We start from the raw sequence: 15939 nt of genomic DNA, 5'->3' as shown, positions 1-15939 counted from the left end.
AGGGTGGGCCATGTAAAATTTGCTTTTTGAATCGGCTATAAAAAAAAAAACTAATCAATATTTTTTCAAACTTTTTATATTTTTTATATTGAAGATTGAACATTGTCATTTATGAATGAAAAAGAATATCGTTCAAATGACTGCCACGCCTTGCTTTACAGTGGGTCATTCGATCAACCCAATTTTTAAACACATTTTCGATTGTTTGGCCTCCAATTTCATGAATGGCAACTTCGATTTCGTGTTTTAAAGCATCAATCGTCTCTGGATCGTTCGCATAGAATTTGTCCTTAACGGCTCTCCACAAAAAATAGTCCAACGGGATTAAATCACAGTTCCGAGGCGAGCAATTGATATCGGAATTTCGGCTGATTATTGGGTTTTCAAAAACGATAGCCAAAAGTTCGAGTGTAACTTTGGCAGTGTGACAAGTTGCACCGTCCTGTTGAAACCAAATGTCGTCCATGTCATCCTCTTCATCTTTTGGAAACAACTCGTTGAGCATGTCACAGTAACGCTCGCCATTTACTGTAACCGCAGCTCCTCGCTCATTTTCGAAAAAAAATTACCCAATGATGCCGCCAGACCAAAAACCGCAACAAACAGTGACGCGTTGTGGATGCATTTGCTTCTCTACAGTAACGTGTGGATTTTCTGAGCCCCAAATCCGACAATTTTGCTTATTGACGTAGCCACCGATGTGAAAATCAGAAAAGAAGAAGAAGACTCCCCACTTTGGAAATATGTTTTCAATATTTCCCAATTTTGTTCAAGCGTATAGCGTCCCATTTCGTAAATGTCAAACCTTTAAGTAAATTATGAACACATTTGACATGTCATTTGTGTTACCATTCTCAAAAAATGAGGTGGTTCAAAAAGCAAACGCTATATGGCCCACCTTGTACTTTTCGAGTTATTCAACAGTTAACAAAGGTCACTGGGTGCTCCGGATGTCGATAGCAAACTGGTGATCACTGTAACTTAAAAACCGCTTGGTCGACTTCAATAAAATGTTTACTTGTGTGGAGAAACATAAAATACTCGTGCCTGATCGAAGGATTTTTTTTTCAAAATTTCGAGTTTTTTTTAACAATAAATTTTCGTTTTTTTTTTTCTCGAAAACCTGAAAAATATTTCCTGATGCCGCCACATTGTTAATTTTGAAAAATAAAAGCTTCAATCAGGCAAAAGATTATCTGTTAATACAACTAATTTCTCTTTTCCGATTGATTTTAGATGAATCTCCAAGGACTTGTGATGATCACCGCAAGAGACTTCTGCAGAAACGGGCTCCACACAAACAGCGATAACTTTTACAATTATTATAAAGCACTTGCTTGGAAGTTCTTTATATGCAAGTGACTTCATTAAGTGCCCACAAGCGTATGCCAATAAACTTTGTAAATAGATTGTACGCAGTAATAAAAATCTATCAATCAAACAATGAAAGTAATAAAAATGGTTTCAAGAGCGCAACATTTCATTTCAATTAAAATTGAACGCCTGCATGTAATTTCTCATTTAAACTTTAATTAATTGTAAGGCTAAACTTTGCGGTATTCGTTGCTAGTAGATACTAACAACAGGGACATGTCTAAACATGGTCACTTCGGTATCTGCACAATTATGAGGCAAATGTAGGTGCTTTTAATTTCAACACATGCAAATTGAATGCAAAAGGATTCATTGTTTACCAGTAATAGCTGTTTACAAACACATACATATATTTTTTAGCAGTGGCAAAATAGCACATAGGTGCAGTTTTATAAACAATTATGGCAATTTAATCTTAACTGCATACCTATTTGCATGTGGTATTCATATGTACCCACGCTCGACGTGCATGCAAACCAGAATATAGATTTTTTACTGCTGCATACAAACATCACCGCAGAAAGAAATTTCAGTTTAAAAGTTCGAGCGCTGCAGCTGGGTGGGTTTTAGCGTGACTACCATTCGGTTGATCCCTAACTCGACGTGCGCCGTGGGCATGAAATACCATATGATGGAAAAAGGTTTTTCTGATAGCGGTCGCTCCGCGGCAGCAAATATCCGGGAGCATTATTGCTATGGAAAAGCTTTTCATATAAACCATTTACTTGTCTCCCGGAGGTGTCATAAAACTATAGCGACAACATGGCCAATTTTTTTAACATTGCGTTCATCTGCGTTTTGAGGCAAAAGGTTATGTTAAGTGATACTACTCACTTTATCCATTATAGTAGGTATTTACATATATATGTATGTATGTATATATGCACAGGTGTGTGATGATGATTGTATGTATGTATATTGAATGAAAAATTATTTCTAAAGAAATAAAGGAAATAAAAGATTTGAAATTTTTAATTAATATTTTTATTTCCTTAATAAATTTTTATTTGTTAAACATTTTGTTTTAATAACATTTTTTGTACTATATCAATTCTTCAAAAAAAAAAAACAGATAACACTGCATTATGTTATATTATAAAGGGTTTTTCAATAAGGGCGGGTAGATGTTGAAATGGAATGTCGTGGCGTTTGCTGTGTGGCACGTAGCGCCGTCCTGCTGGAACCACATGTCGTCTAGGTCCATATGGTTCAATATGGGCCATAAGAAATTGGTTATCATCGTTGTGTAGCGCTCGCTGTTGACGGTGACCGCCTCACCAACGTCGTTTTCAAACAAGTACGGACCAATGACGCCGCCGGCCCAAAATCCACACCAAACGGTAACTTTTTGAGAATGCATTATCACCTGGTCAACCTCGTGTGGATTGGTGTCGTCCCATATACGGCAATTTTGTTTGTTAACACAGCCATTCATCCAAAAATTCGCGTCGTCACTAAAGATGATTTTTCGCCCAAACTGGGGTTCTCTTCCAAACGATTCGAAGCCCAGTCAGCGAACAAACGGCGTTGTCTATGGTCATCAACTTTGAGCTCCTGGGTCAGTTGGATCTTGTACGGGTGTAAGCCCAAGTCCCGACGCAAAATTCGCCAAGTTGAAGTCTGCGAAAGGCCAAGTTCTTGTGCACGGCGAGGAAGAGACTGATTCGGGTTCTGCTGTACACTTTCACGGACCGCGGCAATGTTCTCGGCTGATCTTGCGTTCCTTGAACGTACGGGTGTTGGCTGATTGTTTACTGACCCGGTCGTCTCAAATTTGGCCAACAAACGTTGAAGAGTCGACTTTGAAGAGCCACCACGTCTACTGAAAAATGGGCGTAATGCGCGCAACGTTTGCGTTAATGAACTCTCATTTTGATAATAAAGTTTTATCATTTGAACGTGCTGTTCAATCGTGTAACTTGCCATGATGATTTGGCATAAACAACTGAATAATAAACAAAAGATTTGACAGATGTCACCAAAATAAAATGGCTGCCACAGGGCGCCAAAATCGACCCGCGCCAATTGAAAAACCCTATATAAGTATAAAAAATATTTGTTAAAAAAAAAGTAGCGACAACAGGAATTTCAAATGTGAAATATTTAAAAAATAAACAAACTGAAAATCGAGCAAGAAGTAGAGGCCATAGAACATGTTGGACACTTCACATTTCCTCCACAGTGCGCCTTTGTGCGTAACTACTAGTGGAGTACATATTTTCACACAAAGGATGTTTCATGGTATGTATGTGTATGGATGTGTGCGATATGTATGATGTATACAACTGTGACATGATACAAAACACACAAGTTTTTTTATTGACTTTATTCGGAAATATATTTTATGCTAGCAGTGCCTATGAGCGTCGCAGCTGCCTTGAATAAAACAAAATCCGGACGGAATTATTAGCAATTATTCGAGTAGAAATTACGCGGAATGTTGGCTCGTAGGAGGACGAACGTCGTAGCCTAGCGAAGTGGACTAGCTGTTTCGCATATTCTCACAGAAAAAAGGTCCGTATAAATGGCCAAGGTGAGAACGACCCAAAAGATCTTTAAGCACAATTCACAAATATCCATTTTTTATATTTTTTTGTGGTCAATGAATGTTTTCTAAATGGAAAACGGATAATCTCGCACGCTGTATGACTTTTTGCGTCAGCATATAAATGCCATTCAACAGTTCCTGCTCATTGACTGTAATATTCTGTGTAGCATTATATTTAAAAAAATATTCGATTAATAATTTTAACCCATAAAGTACATAAAAAGTGAGCATTTGTGATTCAACGATATCTCAGATCCTCACTTCTTTTTTTTTTCAGATCCTCACTTTAAGCCAGGTAATTTTATTTAGGTAAATATGAGTCACATTGCTATAAAAAACTGTTTGTCGGAATGGAAGTGTAAAATCACTCGACTTTCTCGATTGGTGTGTGTTCTTCCCAGAGATGCTACCAACTAAACATAGCTCTATACGCGGCAGTGGCGCCTTCTCTCTGACCTTACGCGGACATTTAAAATAATGAGAATGCATTAAGAAACGGATGCTGTGTTAGTAGACCCAGGATCAGAATGTAACCATCATTACCCCAGACCATTGGTACTATTACAGGTATGTCCCAGTGCGAGATTTTATCTTCGATTGTTGCTTGCTGATAAGTATGCTTTCATATACATGAAAAGATTCATTTGAAACCTATCAAGGTTGCACGCGCCTCATGGTGGACAGGTAGAAAACAAGTAAAATAAAGTTAAAATATGCCGCGCTAGTTACAAACTTTCACGTAAGTGACGATATTGCATTATTCCATATCAACGGTGTTTCATTTAAAAGTGAGCAGCAAAAAATCAATCATGCAAACTTGCCGCCCTCAACATGCTCAAACCGCTTGAAGGCTAATCGGTCCATATGCAGCAAACGCAAATTTTGTTGACCACTTTTAACAACCCGCCTGTGCGGTGTAACGTTACAAAATAATTGCATACACTTAGGCGAGTTGACATACAAATTGAACGTTGAACTATGCATCAGGAAATTTGTAATTTTATTAGTGTCTTTTTTTTTTTGTTTTTTCATTTTGCAGCAGAGATTCTGGCACTGAACAAAGGCCAAGGACCAACCCACATAATATTATATGAATATATACAGTTAAGGACAAAACTATTCACGAATATAAGGAATTTGCTTTCTCACATTATTTTTCTGGCTGTATTGTCTATTATGAATTATTAAAACATATCCACATTTTTAAACTAACAGGACTTTTACTGAAACCGCTGAATGGAAACTAATGAAAGACACTTGTGAATGGTATTGCTCCCCGAAATACTTTGCGCAAAATTTACTTAATCTATTTAAATGTTTTTTTAATTACTTAAAATGTAAACCATTGAAACGCAACGGCGATTGAATATTTTTTTGTATACTTCATAATGAGTTAATGCTTAGACACAGGGACATTCCTGGTAATTGCGGCACGGATGAGCTGTCTAGGAGGATAACTGAAAATAAATCAGTCTATTCTGTGTAGTATGTGGGTATACGATTATCCCTAAACAAGCTCTGGAACCGGTCGGTCTACCTCCTGCAAGCCAACAGTAGATGAACCACGAAAACTTGTGAGATAATTAGATGGGTTTGACCTAGATAAAGGCAGCACAGAATTAGATCCCTCATTAGCCTAGAGTTAAGCCTTTCAATAGAATATTGGATGGTATCACGATCGGGCACTGACTAATGGGAACACATCGATGGTTTTCGAGAAAAGCGACACAACTCAAAATTAACTCAAAATTCGGAATTCTGCCGTTAAAAGCAAAGATCAACTACAGAATTTATATATTTTTATCTGGAAAAGCGTCATAAGCGAATCTTGAAGCAATTCTGAGAGATGGCGTTAGGTGATCGAATTGGCGCGTCACTTCTCTAGAAAACTGACCCAACTCAGTATTTTGTATTTTTGAATTATGACACTTTTCTCGAAAACCATCGACATGTGAAACTTATGGGGTCGCTTTCTCATAGCATCTGTTGCTGCTGCATGAACAAGACGGAGGTGAAAAGCGTTGAACACTTCCTCTGCCACTGTCCCGCTCTTGCCATACCACGATATTTCTGACTAAACTCTTACTTCTTCGCCTACAGACCTAAGTGGGTTCCCTCTGCAACTTTATGGGGAGTGACCGTAACGTAACCTAATCTTCATAATAACACAACGTCATAAGTTCTGAAGAAATACGTGAAAGATGCTATAGAGTGATTCCGTGTCGAGTTATCCAAGTGTTTTCGGTATTCTCGTCAATTTTTCTAAATGTTGGTTTATTTGTAGGCTTGAGGATTATAACAAGTCAACTGAAAAAATTAAAACAAATTCATGATTTCAAAATTTATCCAATTTTTTTATAAATTTATTTTAATTTTTTAGGGTAAAATATACGTTTTAAAAGCATTTTTTGCCAATTTTTTATTCTGCTGCGGTGTATTTAGTTGTCTTGATGACAATTAGTGCAGTATGCATAGGGTCGTTGTTTTGAAGGAAACCCCATTCTTGCCCAAGACCCCATCATACTAGCTTCTATAAAAGTCATCTCTCCAACGACATCTTTTTAGTCCGGCCATCACCACCAAATACATTTATATTGAACTTGGATTCATCAGCAAATAAAACTTTATACCAAAAATCCATTCCATTCCCAATACCTGCCCGTGAAAGTTCAAGCCGAAGGGACCGTTTTTTCTGAAATCAGAAATCAGCTTTTTACGTGGTATCCTGAAGAAATATCCGCTATTATTAAGATATCTTTTAATAGTTCTTGGATGAATACTTTTTCCAGATGTCTTCACGATATATTGCACCAATTTCGGAGCACTAACTCTCGGATTTTTGTCGACTTTTCTTAAAATCGAGCTTCGGGACAGTTTCTTTGGGCGGTCGGCCCGCTTCTCATTTTAATACGAATTAGTAACTTCGTCGATTTAAGATTTATTTTATTTTCTGTGGTTAAACACTAATTTTCCTAAATCAGAAGATATTGCTTTTCTCGGGCCCATGATTATATCCACTTGATAAGAACGGCGGCAAACCATGAAATAAACAATCACAAGTTTGTCATATGAACGACGATTAATCAACTGAAATTTTCGAATGACGGTACTTAAAAACTACTTTTTCAATGCCAGCTCTGTTTAAGCCAAATCAGAAGGATGTGTGTAGACTTTTCTCACACCACATTTTTGTTGATTTTTTAATTTTCTTGTTATAAAGCTAGTGAAACAATTTAATTTTTGAAAAGTTATAAATAAATACAAATTCCGAAAAAACTACAACAACAAATTATTCTACATAAGCTGATGTATATAACCTGAAGTCCTTCAATGTAGTTATTCGAATCCCCCGAATTTAAACACTTTTTTTACTAGATAATTTATTTATTTTTCATTATTAATAAATTTCAAATTACATATTTCTCAGCAAAAAAAGAAGCAGTTACATCTTAAGAGGCGCCTCTAAGTACTACTCAATAGATTTTCCCTTCACTACTCAAAAAACTATTATGCCACCACCAACAACTAAACATGAATGCATATATCAAAGTTACACAAAAATTTGCAAACAAATACATAGATAAGTATCCGATAGTAGTTAAGTAACCGAGTATTTACAGTTCACGGCGTGCAATCGCGATAACATTTTCATGCTGTTTTGGTGCTATTACTGCTCAAGCGAAAGCATCAGCCATTGACAACGATGCTTGATTGTTGCTCTCTTGCTGTTGCTGATACTGATATTCTCAGCGCGCTACTCGAAATAGTTGTTGTAAGTTTCCCGAGATGATTATTCTTCTTATATACATATATCAGCACAACTACTTTTTCACAATGCTATGTAGTAAAGTAGTGCTTATTATTGTTGTTGCATACGTGATTGCAATATTTGTTTTTGTGTCGTGACAGCACAATTAAGATTAACGAGCCGACACTCGATGAGCGAAGAAAGAGCAGCCAGTTGAAAAGAGGGCTTCCGATACGATATTGCTCACATGCCAGTAATTAAATTTTTAAGTACCCTTTAGGCAAAAATTACTCAGGTTTAGCTCCGTAGCAAGGCAACAGCAAAAAACAAAACGAAGAAAAAAGAAACAAATAACGGCCAACTAACTTTTCTAAACCGGACTATTAAATTGTCCTTCGGTAAATTGTAGCTTAACTGATTGTCTGCAATTTAAACAAAATTTGTCGACCTGTGTTACAATTCTGAAAAACTTTAAATATAGCTGATAATCCAGTTAAGGAAGTATCATAGTTGCGAGGACTCCACTTGAATCTTAAAGAAAATTTTGTAGATAATATAAAAAAATGTTTGTTTTTGTTTAACTCAAAAAAACCAGGGAGAAGTCCACTTGAATGTTGAAATTTTAAGCAAAAATATAACATAAATAATTTCTTTAACAAACTCATGGAAACCAAATTGCAACTATGTAGTTGAGGAAGTAGTTGTGGGAACTTCGCTGGAATCTTAAACAAAAACTTTGTAGGTAATACAAATAATTTTTGTTTTTATCAAATAATGAAGGCGCACATATTTGAGAATGTAGTTGTGAGAAGTCCACTTTAATGTTAATAAAGGGTTTTTCAATAACTGGTGTTATTGGTGAATGGATTGCGCCATCGAGAGATGCTTAACGATTTTTGGTGGCCGGAATTGGACGGTATTAATCTGGACAACAAGACGGCGCTACGTGCCACACAAGGAACGAAAGTATTGATCTTTTAAAGGGAAAAGTTTCCGGACCGTGCTATCTTTTGAAGAGGTGATCACAATTGGCCACCGAGATCTTGTGATTTAACACCTTGTGACTTTTTTCTTTGGGGCCATGTGAAAAAGAAGGTCTACGCCAACATCCCAGGGTCGATTCAAGACCTCAAAGATGGAATTCGTGAGGCTATCGAGAACATAGGGCAGCCACTTTGCAATTCGGTTATGGAAAATTTCATGAAAAGGATATTGTCCTGTAAGCGTCGTCGTGGTGGTCATTTTCCTGATATTATTTTCCACTATTAACGGCCGCCGTAGCCGAATGGGTTGGTGCGTGACTATCATTCGGAACTCAGAGAGAGAACGTTGGTTCGAATCGCGGTGAAACACCAAAATTAAGACAATCATTTTTCTAATAGCGGCCGCCCCTCGGCAGGCAATGGCAAACTTCCGAGTGTATTTCTGCGATGAAAAAGCTCCTCATAAAAATATCTGCCGTTCGGAGTCGGCTTGAAACTGTAGGTCCCTCCATTTCTGGAACAACATCAAGGCGCACACCACAAATACGAGGAGGAGCTCGGCCAAACACCCAGAAAGGGTGTACGCGCCAATTATATATATATATATTAACGGCATACTTTTCCCTTTATAATGAAATAAACATCCGATCATTTATATTAAAAAACAGCATTTTTCTTTGAATACCAAAATAACACCTAAAACCCTATATTATATATCAAACAAAAATATAATATAAAATTATTTTCTTAAATAAATCATGAAAACAGCATTTGCAGATGTTGTTGCGAAGACTTCAATCGAATGTTGAAATCTTGAACAAAAATTTGTAGAAATTATGAATGAAATTATTTGTTAACTTACTCATAAGTGAGTCGGCCACAACTTATAAAACCCACTCGGCTGGATAAACCATCACATACTATTGCAACTTTATACATACATAAAAAATTTCTGGTTGAAGGAGTAGCGATGATGATTAAAAAATGACTAAGCATGTGCAAATTAAAGAGGAATGAAAAATAAATACATAATTTCATGTAGACAATGCATAGAGGCCTGTGAATGCAAGTGCACTTAATAACCAAATGGAGTTTAGTATTTTTTTAAACCCTAGTTATTTGAGTTCAGCCAAGAAGGGATATAATGCAAATTTAAGCAACAGAAGTCTATTAAGCAAACCTTTGTCATGCTGATCATTGAATTTATACAAACATATATACATATATTCACAGTGAAAAAGCATTTAGCAGCACTGAATGTTGTGTCTGAATAGTCAACTTAGGACAAATTGTAATAGATGGGAAATTGCCTACAACTATGTAAGTGCAGAATGCAGAGAACGCACGCAGAATGAGATAGTAAACAGAAAACAACACGCAAAACATACGCTCAGCAATCCGTTACTGAGGTGTTGCGATGAGCGATACGCCATACTGCTTTGCGGACATTACCCGGCATTTTTCTTTTGTGCTCCAATGTAAAACATAACAAAACAAAACAAAAACAGCTACAACAAGTAGAGACACAATAAAATTATAGCAACTTTTAGACTCTCTCAACGCCTGCGCACATAATAAGTGGCGCCGATTGGAAAAGCAAAACAAAAAAAAAAAAAAGCAACAACAGAACAAAACCAACATCTAATCGCAATCAGAGTGATATGCGAAATAAATTCAAATTCCGACCATGCAATGACGTGGTATTATATTTAGTGAAGTATACGTTGACGACATGCTTCCACCAACACGTATGTACACACACGAATGCATATTTGCATATACTATAAGTCAACCTTATACTGCACTCGACGATTCTGATGCTTCCTCATCCTTTAATTTTGTTCCCCTATGTGCAGGTGTGCAGGTATGCAGGTATTGTGAATGAGGTAAATATGCAAATACTCAAAACAGAAAAATTAGAAAAGTTTAGATCTCGGTCAGCTTAGGTGAATAACTCTTCGGTTATAAGCTCACAGCGTTACATTTTCGGCTGCTCGCCACTGCTGCATGCATACGCATCATATATATGTTTGTATGTATATTCACATATATCAGTAGATATTTATAAGCAAGGTAGGTGGCGGTAAGATTCTACGATGGTTATATTCAAAAGAGGAATTCACAATTCCAACTGATTTAAGATGGGCACAGACGGAAAACAAATCCAAACAATCGGTTCAAACTCCACACACCACGTGTGGATTTGTTGGCAATTTTAGTTTTATGCTTATCGTCGACGAGTAAACATGGAACGCGGGAAAAAATGTTAATAATGTATGATATTTATTTGTGCATGAAAAGAAGGGACGAAAAGGAGAGGAAAAAGGCGATCAATTTGGGTGCAGGACTGCTTATGGTTGCCATTTGTCCGCTTATGTGGACACTTTAAAGTCTCAAAAGAAATGAGAAAAATCGTGAGCTTCGGGTCACACACACGCAACCGATTGCAGAACCAGAAAGAAAATCGGTGACTTCGCCACGCACACGCAACTAAATTGTTGAAATTTCAACCGATTGTTTGGATTTGTTTTCCGCTTTAGTATTTTTTCTATTTAGTAAAAACGTGATACAAAAACAAGAGTGGATGATTAATTACGCACCACCATGTATAACACAGTGGTCGACCAAAGTTGCTAGCAGACAAAGAAGAACACCAATTCTTAAAAGTTAGGTGCTAACGAAAAACAAGACTTCGCACCCAAGTATACGATGAGACTGTATGCAGAGTACTAAAGGGTAAAAGTATCATATATACGGTCGCTTAGCATGGAAAAAGCTAATTGTATACAAATAAATAAAGAAAATCAAATTTTATTCGCCAACACCTATAAAACAAAAATGGAAAACTAAAGAAATATTGACAAATAAAATTTACAGGAGCCGAAGGTGTTTACACTAGTGCTCCATTTAAATGTAAAGTAGTGGATCTCCTCTACTTTTCTTATACATATATAATAATAATAATAATAATAAAATTTACAGCTTTTGGTTTAGATGCTCAAATTTTTCAAGAGCTCGAAAATTTCGAACAAATATTTGAGAAGTTGAGCAATAAACGAGCTACTCGCAATGCTTGATAGCCGGGTATTTAGAGCTCTTTTTATACAGTTAATGAGCCCCAATACCCATCTACGTAACATATATGTATTTTGGAACAATATACGCGTAAACGTCAGACCTCTAAGCCCTCACTTTCCGAGTGTTATATTATTTAGGTGTCGTGTACGTCTGGAATTCCTATGAGCTATGTTGTAACGTTTGCTCGTCACGAGTGGATTTTCCTAAGGAAGATAATCAAGATAAAGTCCTATGACGAATAACAGTATATCATATATATCAGGGCGGGTCGATTTAAAAATCGCTCATTGCTCTGTGAAAATCGTATTCTAGGGATCAAAATAAGAAACTTTGCCGAAGGAACCATACCTCTAAAACGAATTCTCATGTCCCCCAATTTGGGTCGAACGAAAAATCCCTCTTTGACCCATTTAGAGTGCTCCAATCGAGTCCAAATGTATGACCGACCCCCACTAACGTTGGACGGCCGATCCCCCCATGCCAGTGGCACACCCCCTGGAACTCCCTTGGGGAGTTCCCCATACAATCATTTCAAAATATCACCATTTTTGGCCTTTACATGAGAAAAGAAACTAAAAAGTTCGACCCAAATTGGGGGACATCAGAATTTGTTTTAGAGGTATGGTTCCTTCGGCAAAGTTTCTTATTTTGATCCCTAGAATTTGATTTTCACAGAGCAATGGGCGATTTTTTTGCCTCCCCACAAATCGACTTATATATATATGTATAAGTATATATATATATCTTTTCAGATATTAGTTTTACCTTTCACGGTTTATGACCTTTTAAATTAAAAGTAGTTCAACAATTTAATGAGTTTTCTTGCACAACGTTGCTCAACTCTGCCTCAGATTACTTTACACTGAATTGCATGCCTCTAGGTGTATGTGAAGCTCTACCATCTCCATTGCCCATATTATGCTGAGCTCGTGTACACTTCCCTCTATTGCACAGTGGCAGATTTGAAGAAAATAGCGGCATAAATTAAAATACTGTCCGTAAGGACTTGAAATTTGGTACACGTGATTGTATTTGTATATATATTAGAAAAATTGGAAAAAGTTTCAAACGTATCAGGCCACGCCCACTCATACCGCCCATATAACTCATATAAAAAAAATTTAATTTTTTACTTAAAATATCGCTTTTATTTAATATTCTTCTGCTTCGAGCTCATATGAATATGCATCTAAGGGTTTATAATCCGAATCTGAATCTGATTCATATTCGATATCTACTAAGGCGTGATTTTCGTCGTCAGTTTTCACATTGGGTTTAGCGAGAAGTTCGAGTACTTTTGACGGCAATTTTTTATAATTGTGGTTGTTGTATTTATCCAAAAAATATTTACTTGAAAGTAGGGGATCTGATGAATCAATTGCTCGGTGAAACACATCTACTAAATTATTAATGCGACTGTTTTTTCGAGAATGCGACAGTCTATCCCGTTTGTAAAACCTGTTTCGGCTCTCCGAAGCATTTTCTCCTAAGCATCCAACTGGAACTGAAGAAGCAGCAATAATTTGGGATCCATGAACCAATATTTTGTGAACCGTCGGCGACATTGGATACCAAGGATATTTTGCCATGTATAAGTCTGAACCTTTCGTACAGAAATTCTGGAACTTTTGTGGACATATATTATTTCATATTCACAGGAGATTGCAATCAAAAGTGTCCCAAAGCATTCAAGAATATCCTCATCAAAGTTCAAAATAGATGAGAATAAGTGAACATTTGAAAAAGCCCTTCTAGCAGTATTCCCATCATTTGTATTGCCGCTTCCGTTTTGTTTTGGTCTATCTACGTGTAGTCCCATTTGTTTCCATAGCTTTTCTTGAATATTTTTTTTTCGAGATGCCATAAAAGCCCTATCATTTGGATCTCTGATTTGCCACTTATTTATTCCTATCCGATACGAAATATGTAGAGTAAATTCAAGAAACCTTATCCATGCGTGTAATAGGCTTACACCATATTGCAGAGCAAAAGGCTTCGGCTTAAATACTTCAGCATTTGTATCCGTGGTCATCAAAATGGTTTTAGGAGTAGCACCACATATTGGACATGATTGGGTCGAGTTCGTTCCTGTTAAAGCATTTAAAACTTTTCCATCGATAAGTGTCATATTTAGATCAAACGAAACAGAGACAGTTCTCCCAGACCAATTATTGAATAAGTACGGTTTCAAGTTTTCAATTTCGTCCTTCAATCTATTGTTTTCTGCTAAAATATGTTCTTTGCTCTCCTTAATGAATTCGATTTTCAGTGGTCTACAAAATCGCACTGATTGAGTTTTAGAATTCATCCATAGAACTCTCCCCAAAGAATCTAATAACTTTATAGGGATTATTGATGTGACAAATAGAGATTGGCCAAGCGTGTCCTGCACCTTTTCTTCAAATTGTTGCTTGTATAAACTGTGTCCAGTCGATCCATCAAAGCCATAGGTGACGATTAACTTCACATCGGTTATGCTTTCAAATTGAGCAAAAACTTCTTTTTGAAAAATAATTATTCTTTTTGCAGTATGGTTCAGCATATTTTGTAACGAAACTTGTGCTGAAGTTTCTGTTGCTTGTATTCCGACGGGTCTATATTCAGATTTAGCTTTAAAAACGTTGTCGTAGCATGGGAATATGTCGCAACCATGCTTCTGGTTTATGGCTCGAATGGCGTTATACTGCTTTTTGGAGAAAGAATTTTCAAGTAAAAATGCTAATGCTTCATCTGCAGTCATCTGAACTGGTTTTTGATTGCAATCGCTTTTCCTCTTGACATTGATAATATTTTCTTTTAAAGAACAATCAGTACATTCATTACATTTTGATTTTTTGGCGCATATGGTAGCTGCATGAAAAAGCATTGCTGTATTGTGCCCTTGACTAGTCGCGATATCTGAAGCTATCTTTCGTTTTAAACGACTACTGCCTTCATCGTAAGTCAGCCGTGGACGACCAACGGAACACTCTTTCACAGCAGCTCTTTCAATATGTTTTGTCATTTTTGAATCAAGGAACTGTTGGTGTTTCTCTTTGAATTTTTCTATTTTTCTTTGGCATTTTGGCATGTACTTGCATATATAAGCGACAAAGTTCGAAAATTTTTTGTTTATTTCAAGTTTATTAGCTGCCTTAAGATTTTCATTAATCTTTTCAAACACCCACTCAGAAAGCGCTTTACTTGTGCGCCCATTATCAATCCAAATTTGAAGCAACTCCTTGTGACTGAACTCTACCTTGTCTGCAATATCAGCAAATATTTTAAAAAAGCGCAAAAAAGCAGCAAAATTATTGGCGTCATCTTAAGAACATTTAACGGAAAATAATTGCATTCTTACTTGCAAGTAGCAACGAGAAGCAGGTAACATTTAGTCCACAAATCACAGAACGTTGAGGTTAGGTTTCTTCTACAAACAATACCAACAATAACAAACGAAACGAAAGACAAAACACACAAGTACAAATTCTTTGACATTAACCTAATGATCAACATACCTTGAACTATGTTTTCCATATTTAGCAATACCTCTAGCTATTTTATTAAGCGAATTATGGAGCATTAAAAGTTAAACAAGCTTTTGAGCAAAATCAACACAAAAGCCACGTGCCACAAACAGCTGCTTTTGCAGGGCTGCCAGAAGGCCGGGGCTGCATGAATAATTAAAAAATTTTTATTTTCAAATAGATAAAACACTTATTTTGTGAAAATAATATTAATTTAATAGCAATGCTAAATTTTTTTTTTTTGAGTTTATGCCGCTATTTTCTTCAAATCTGCCACTGTGTATTGGTGGAAAAAATTCTCTTAAGATATGAGTACCCAACAATCCAATCGCACATTTGCATAATGTTTAGGTATTTAATCCAGCACTGGAACTACTGCCGCACCTAAAGTTGCTGGCAAATGATTAAAATAAGGATACGAAAAATGCAAGTAAAAAAACTAGGCCGCTCACAAACGTGCATTTTTCAGAAAATTATTTAACACAAATGCATATGAGAGCACGCAAGCATAGCACGGCATAATAGGGCTTTCACAAAAGCGTAAGAGGCGTGTGACTGGTGGTGACTGAAGTAATACGCGCCAATTCGGGCAAACAGACGACAGGCGACATAGACTGATGAATAAGCCACAAATTGCGGCGCATACAAGTGTCTGACAATCGCCGTTGGACATAACGAATGGTGGGGTATGGCGCTGGGTGT

General features: G+C 36.7%; 1 protein-coding gene across 1 annotated transcript; it reads right to left on the bottom strand.

Moving 5' to 3' along the window:
• Positions 1-3973: 3973 nt before the first annotated feature.
• Positions 3974-15419, bottom strand: LOC128861841 (uncharacterized). The gene is made up of 3 exons (XM_054100217.1): positions 15072-15419; positions 13704-14974; positions 3974-4081 (listed from the first exon to the last, which is right to left on the bottom strand). Exons 2-3 carry the CDS (start codon positions 14799-14801, stop codon positions 3974-3976), a joined length of 1206 nt encoding a protein of 401 aa, XP_053956192.1. The 5' UTR covers positions 14802-14974; positions 15072-15419.
• Between the last annotated feature and the right edge of the window lie 520 nt (positions 15420-15939).

The sequence above is a fragment of the Anastrepha ludens genome, chromosome 4, assembly GCF_028408465.1.
Source record: "Anastrepha ludens isolate Willacy chromosome 4, idAnaLude1.1, whole genome shotgun sequence".
Taxonomy (NCBI): Eukaryota; Metazoa; Arthropoda; class Insecta; order Diptera; family Tephritidae; genus Anastrepha; species Anastrepha ludens.
Note: the sequence above shows the minus strand (reverse complement) of the source record. Positions and strands in the feature narration are given on the sequence as shown.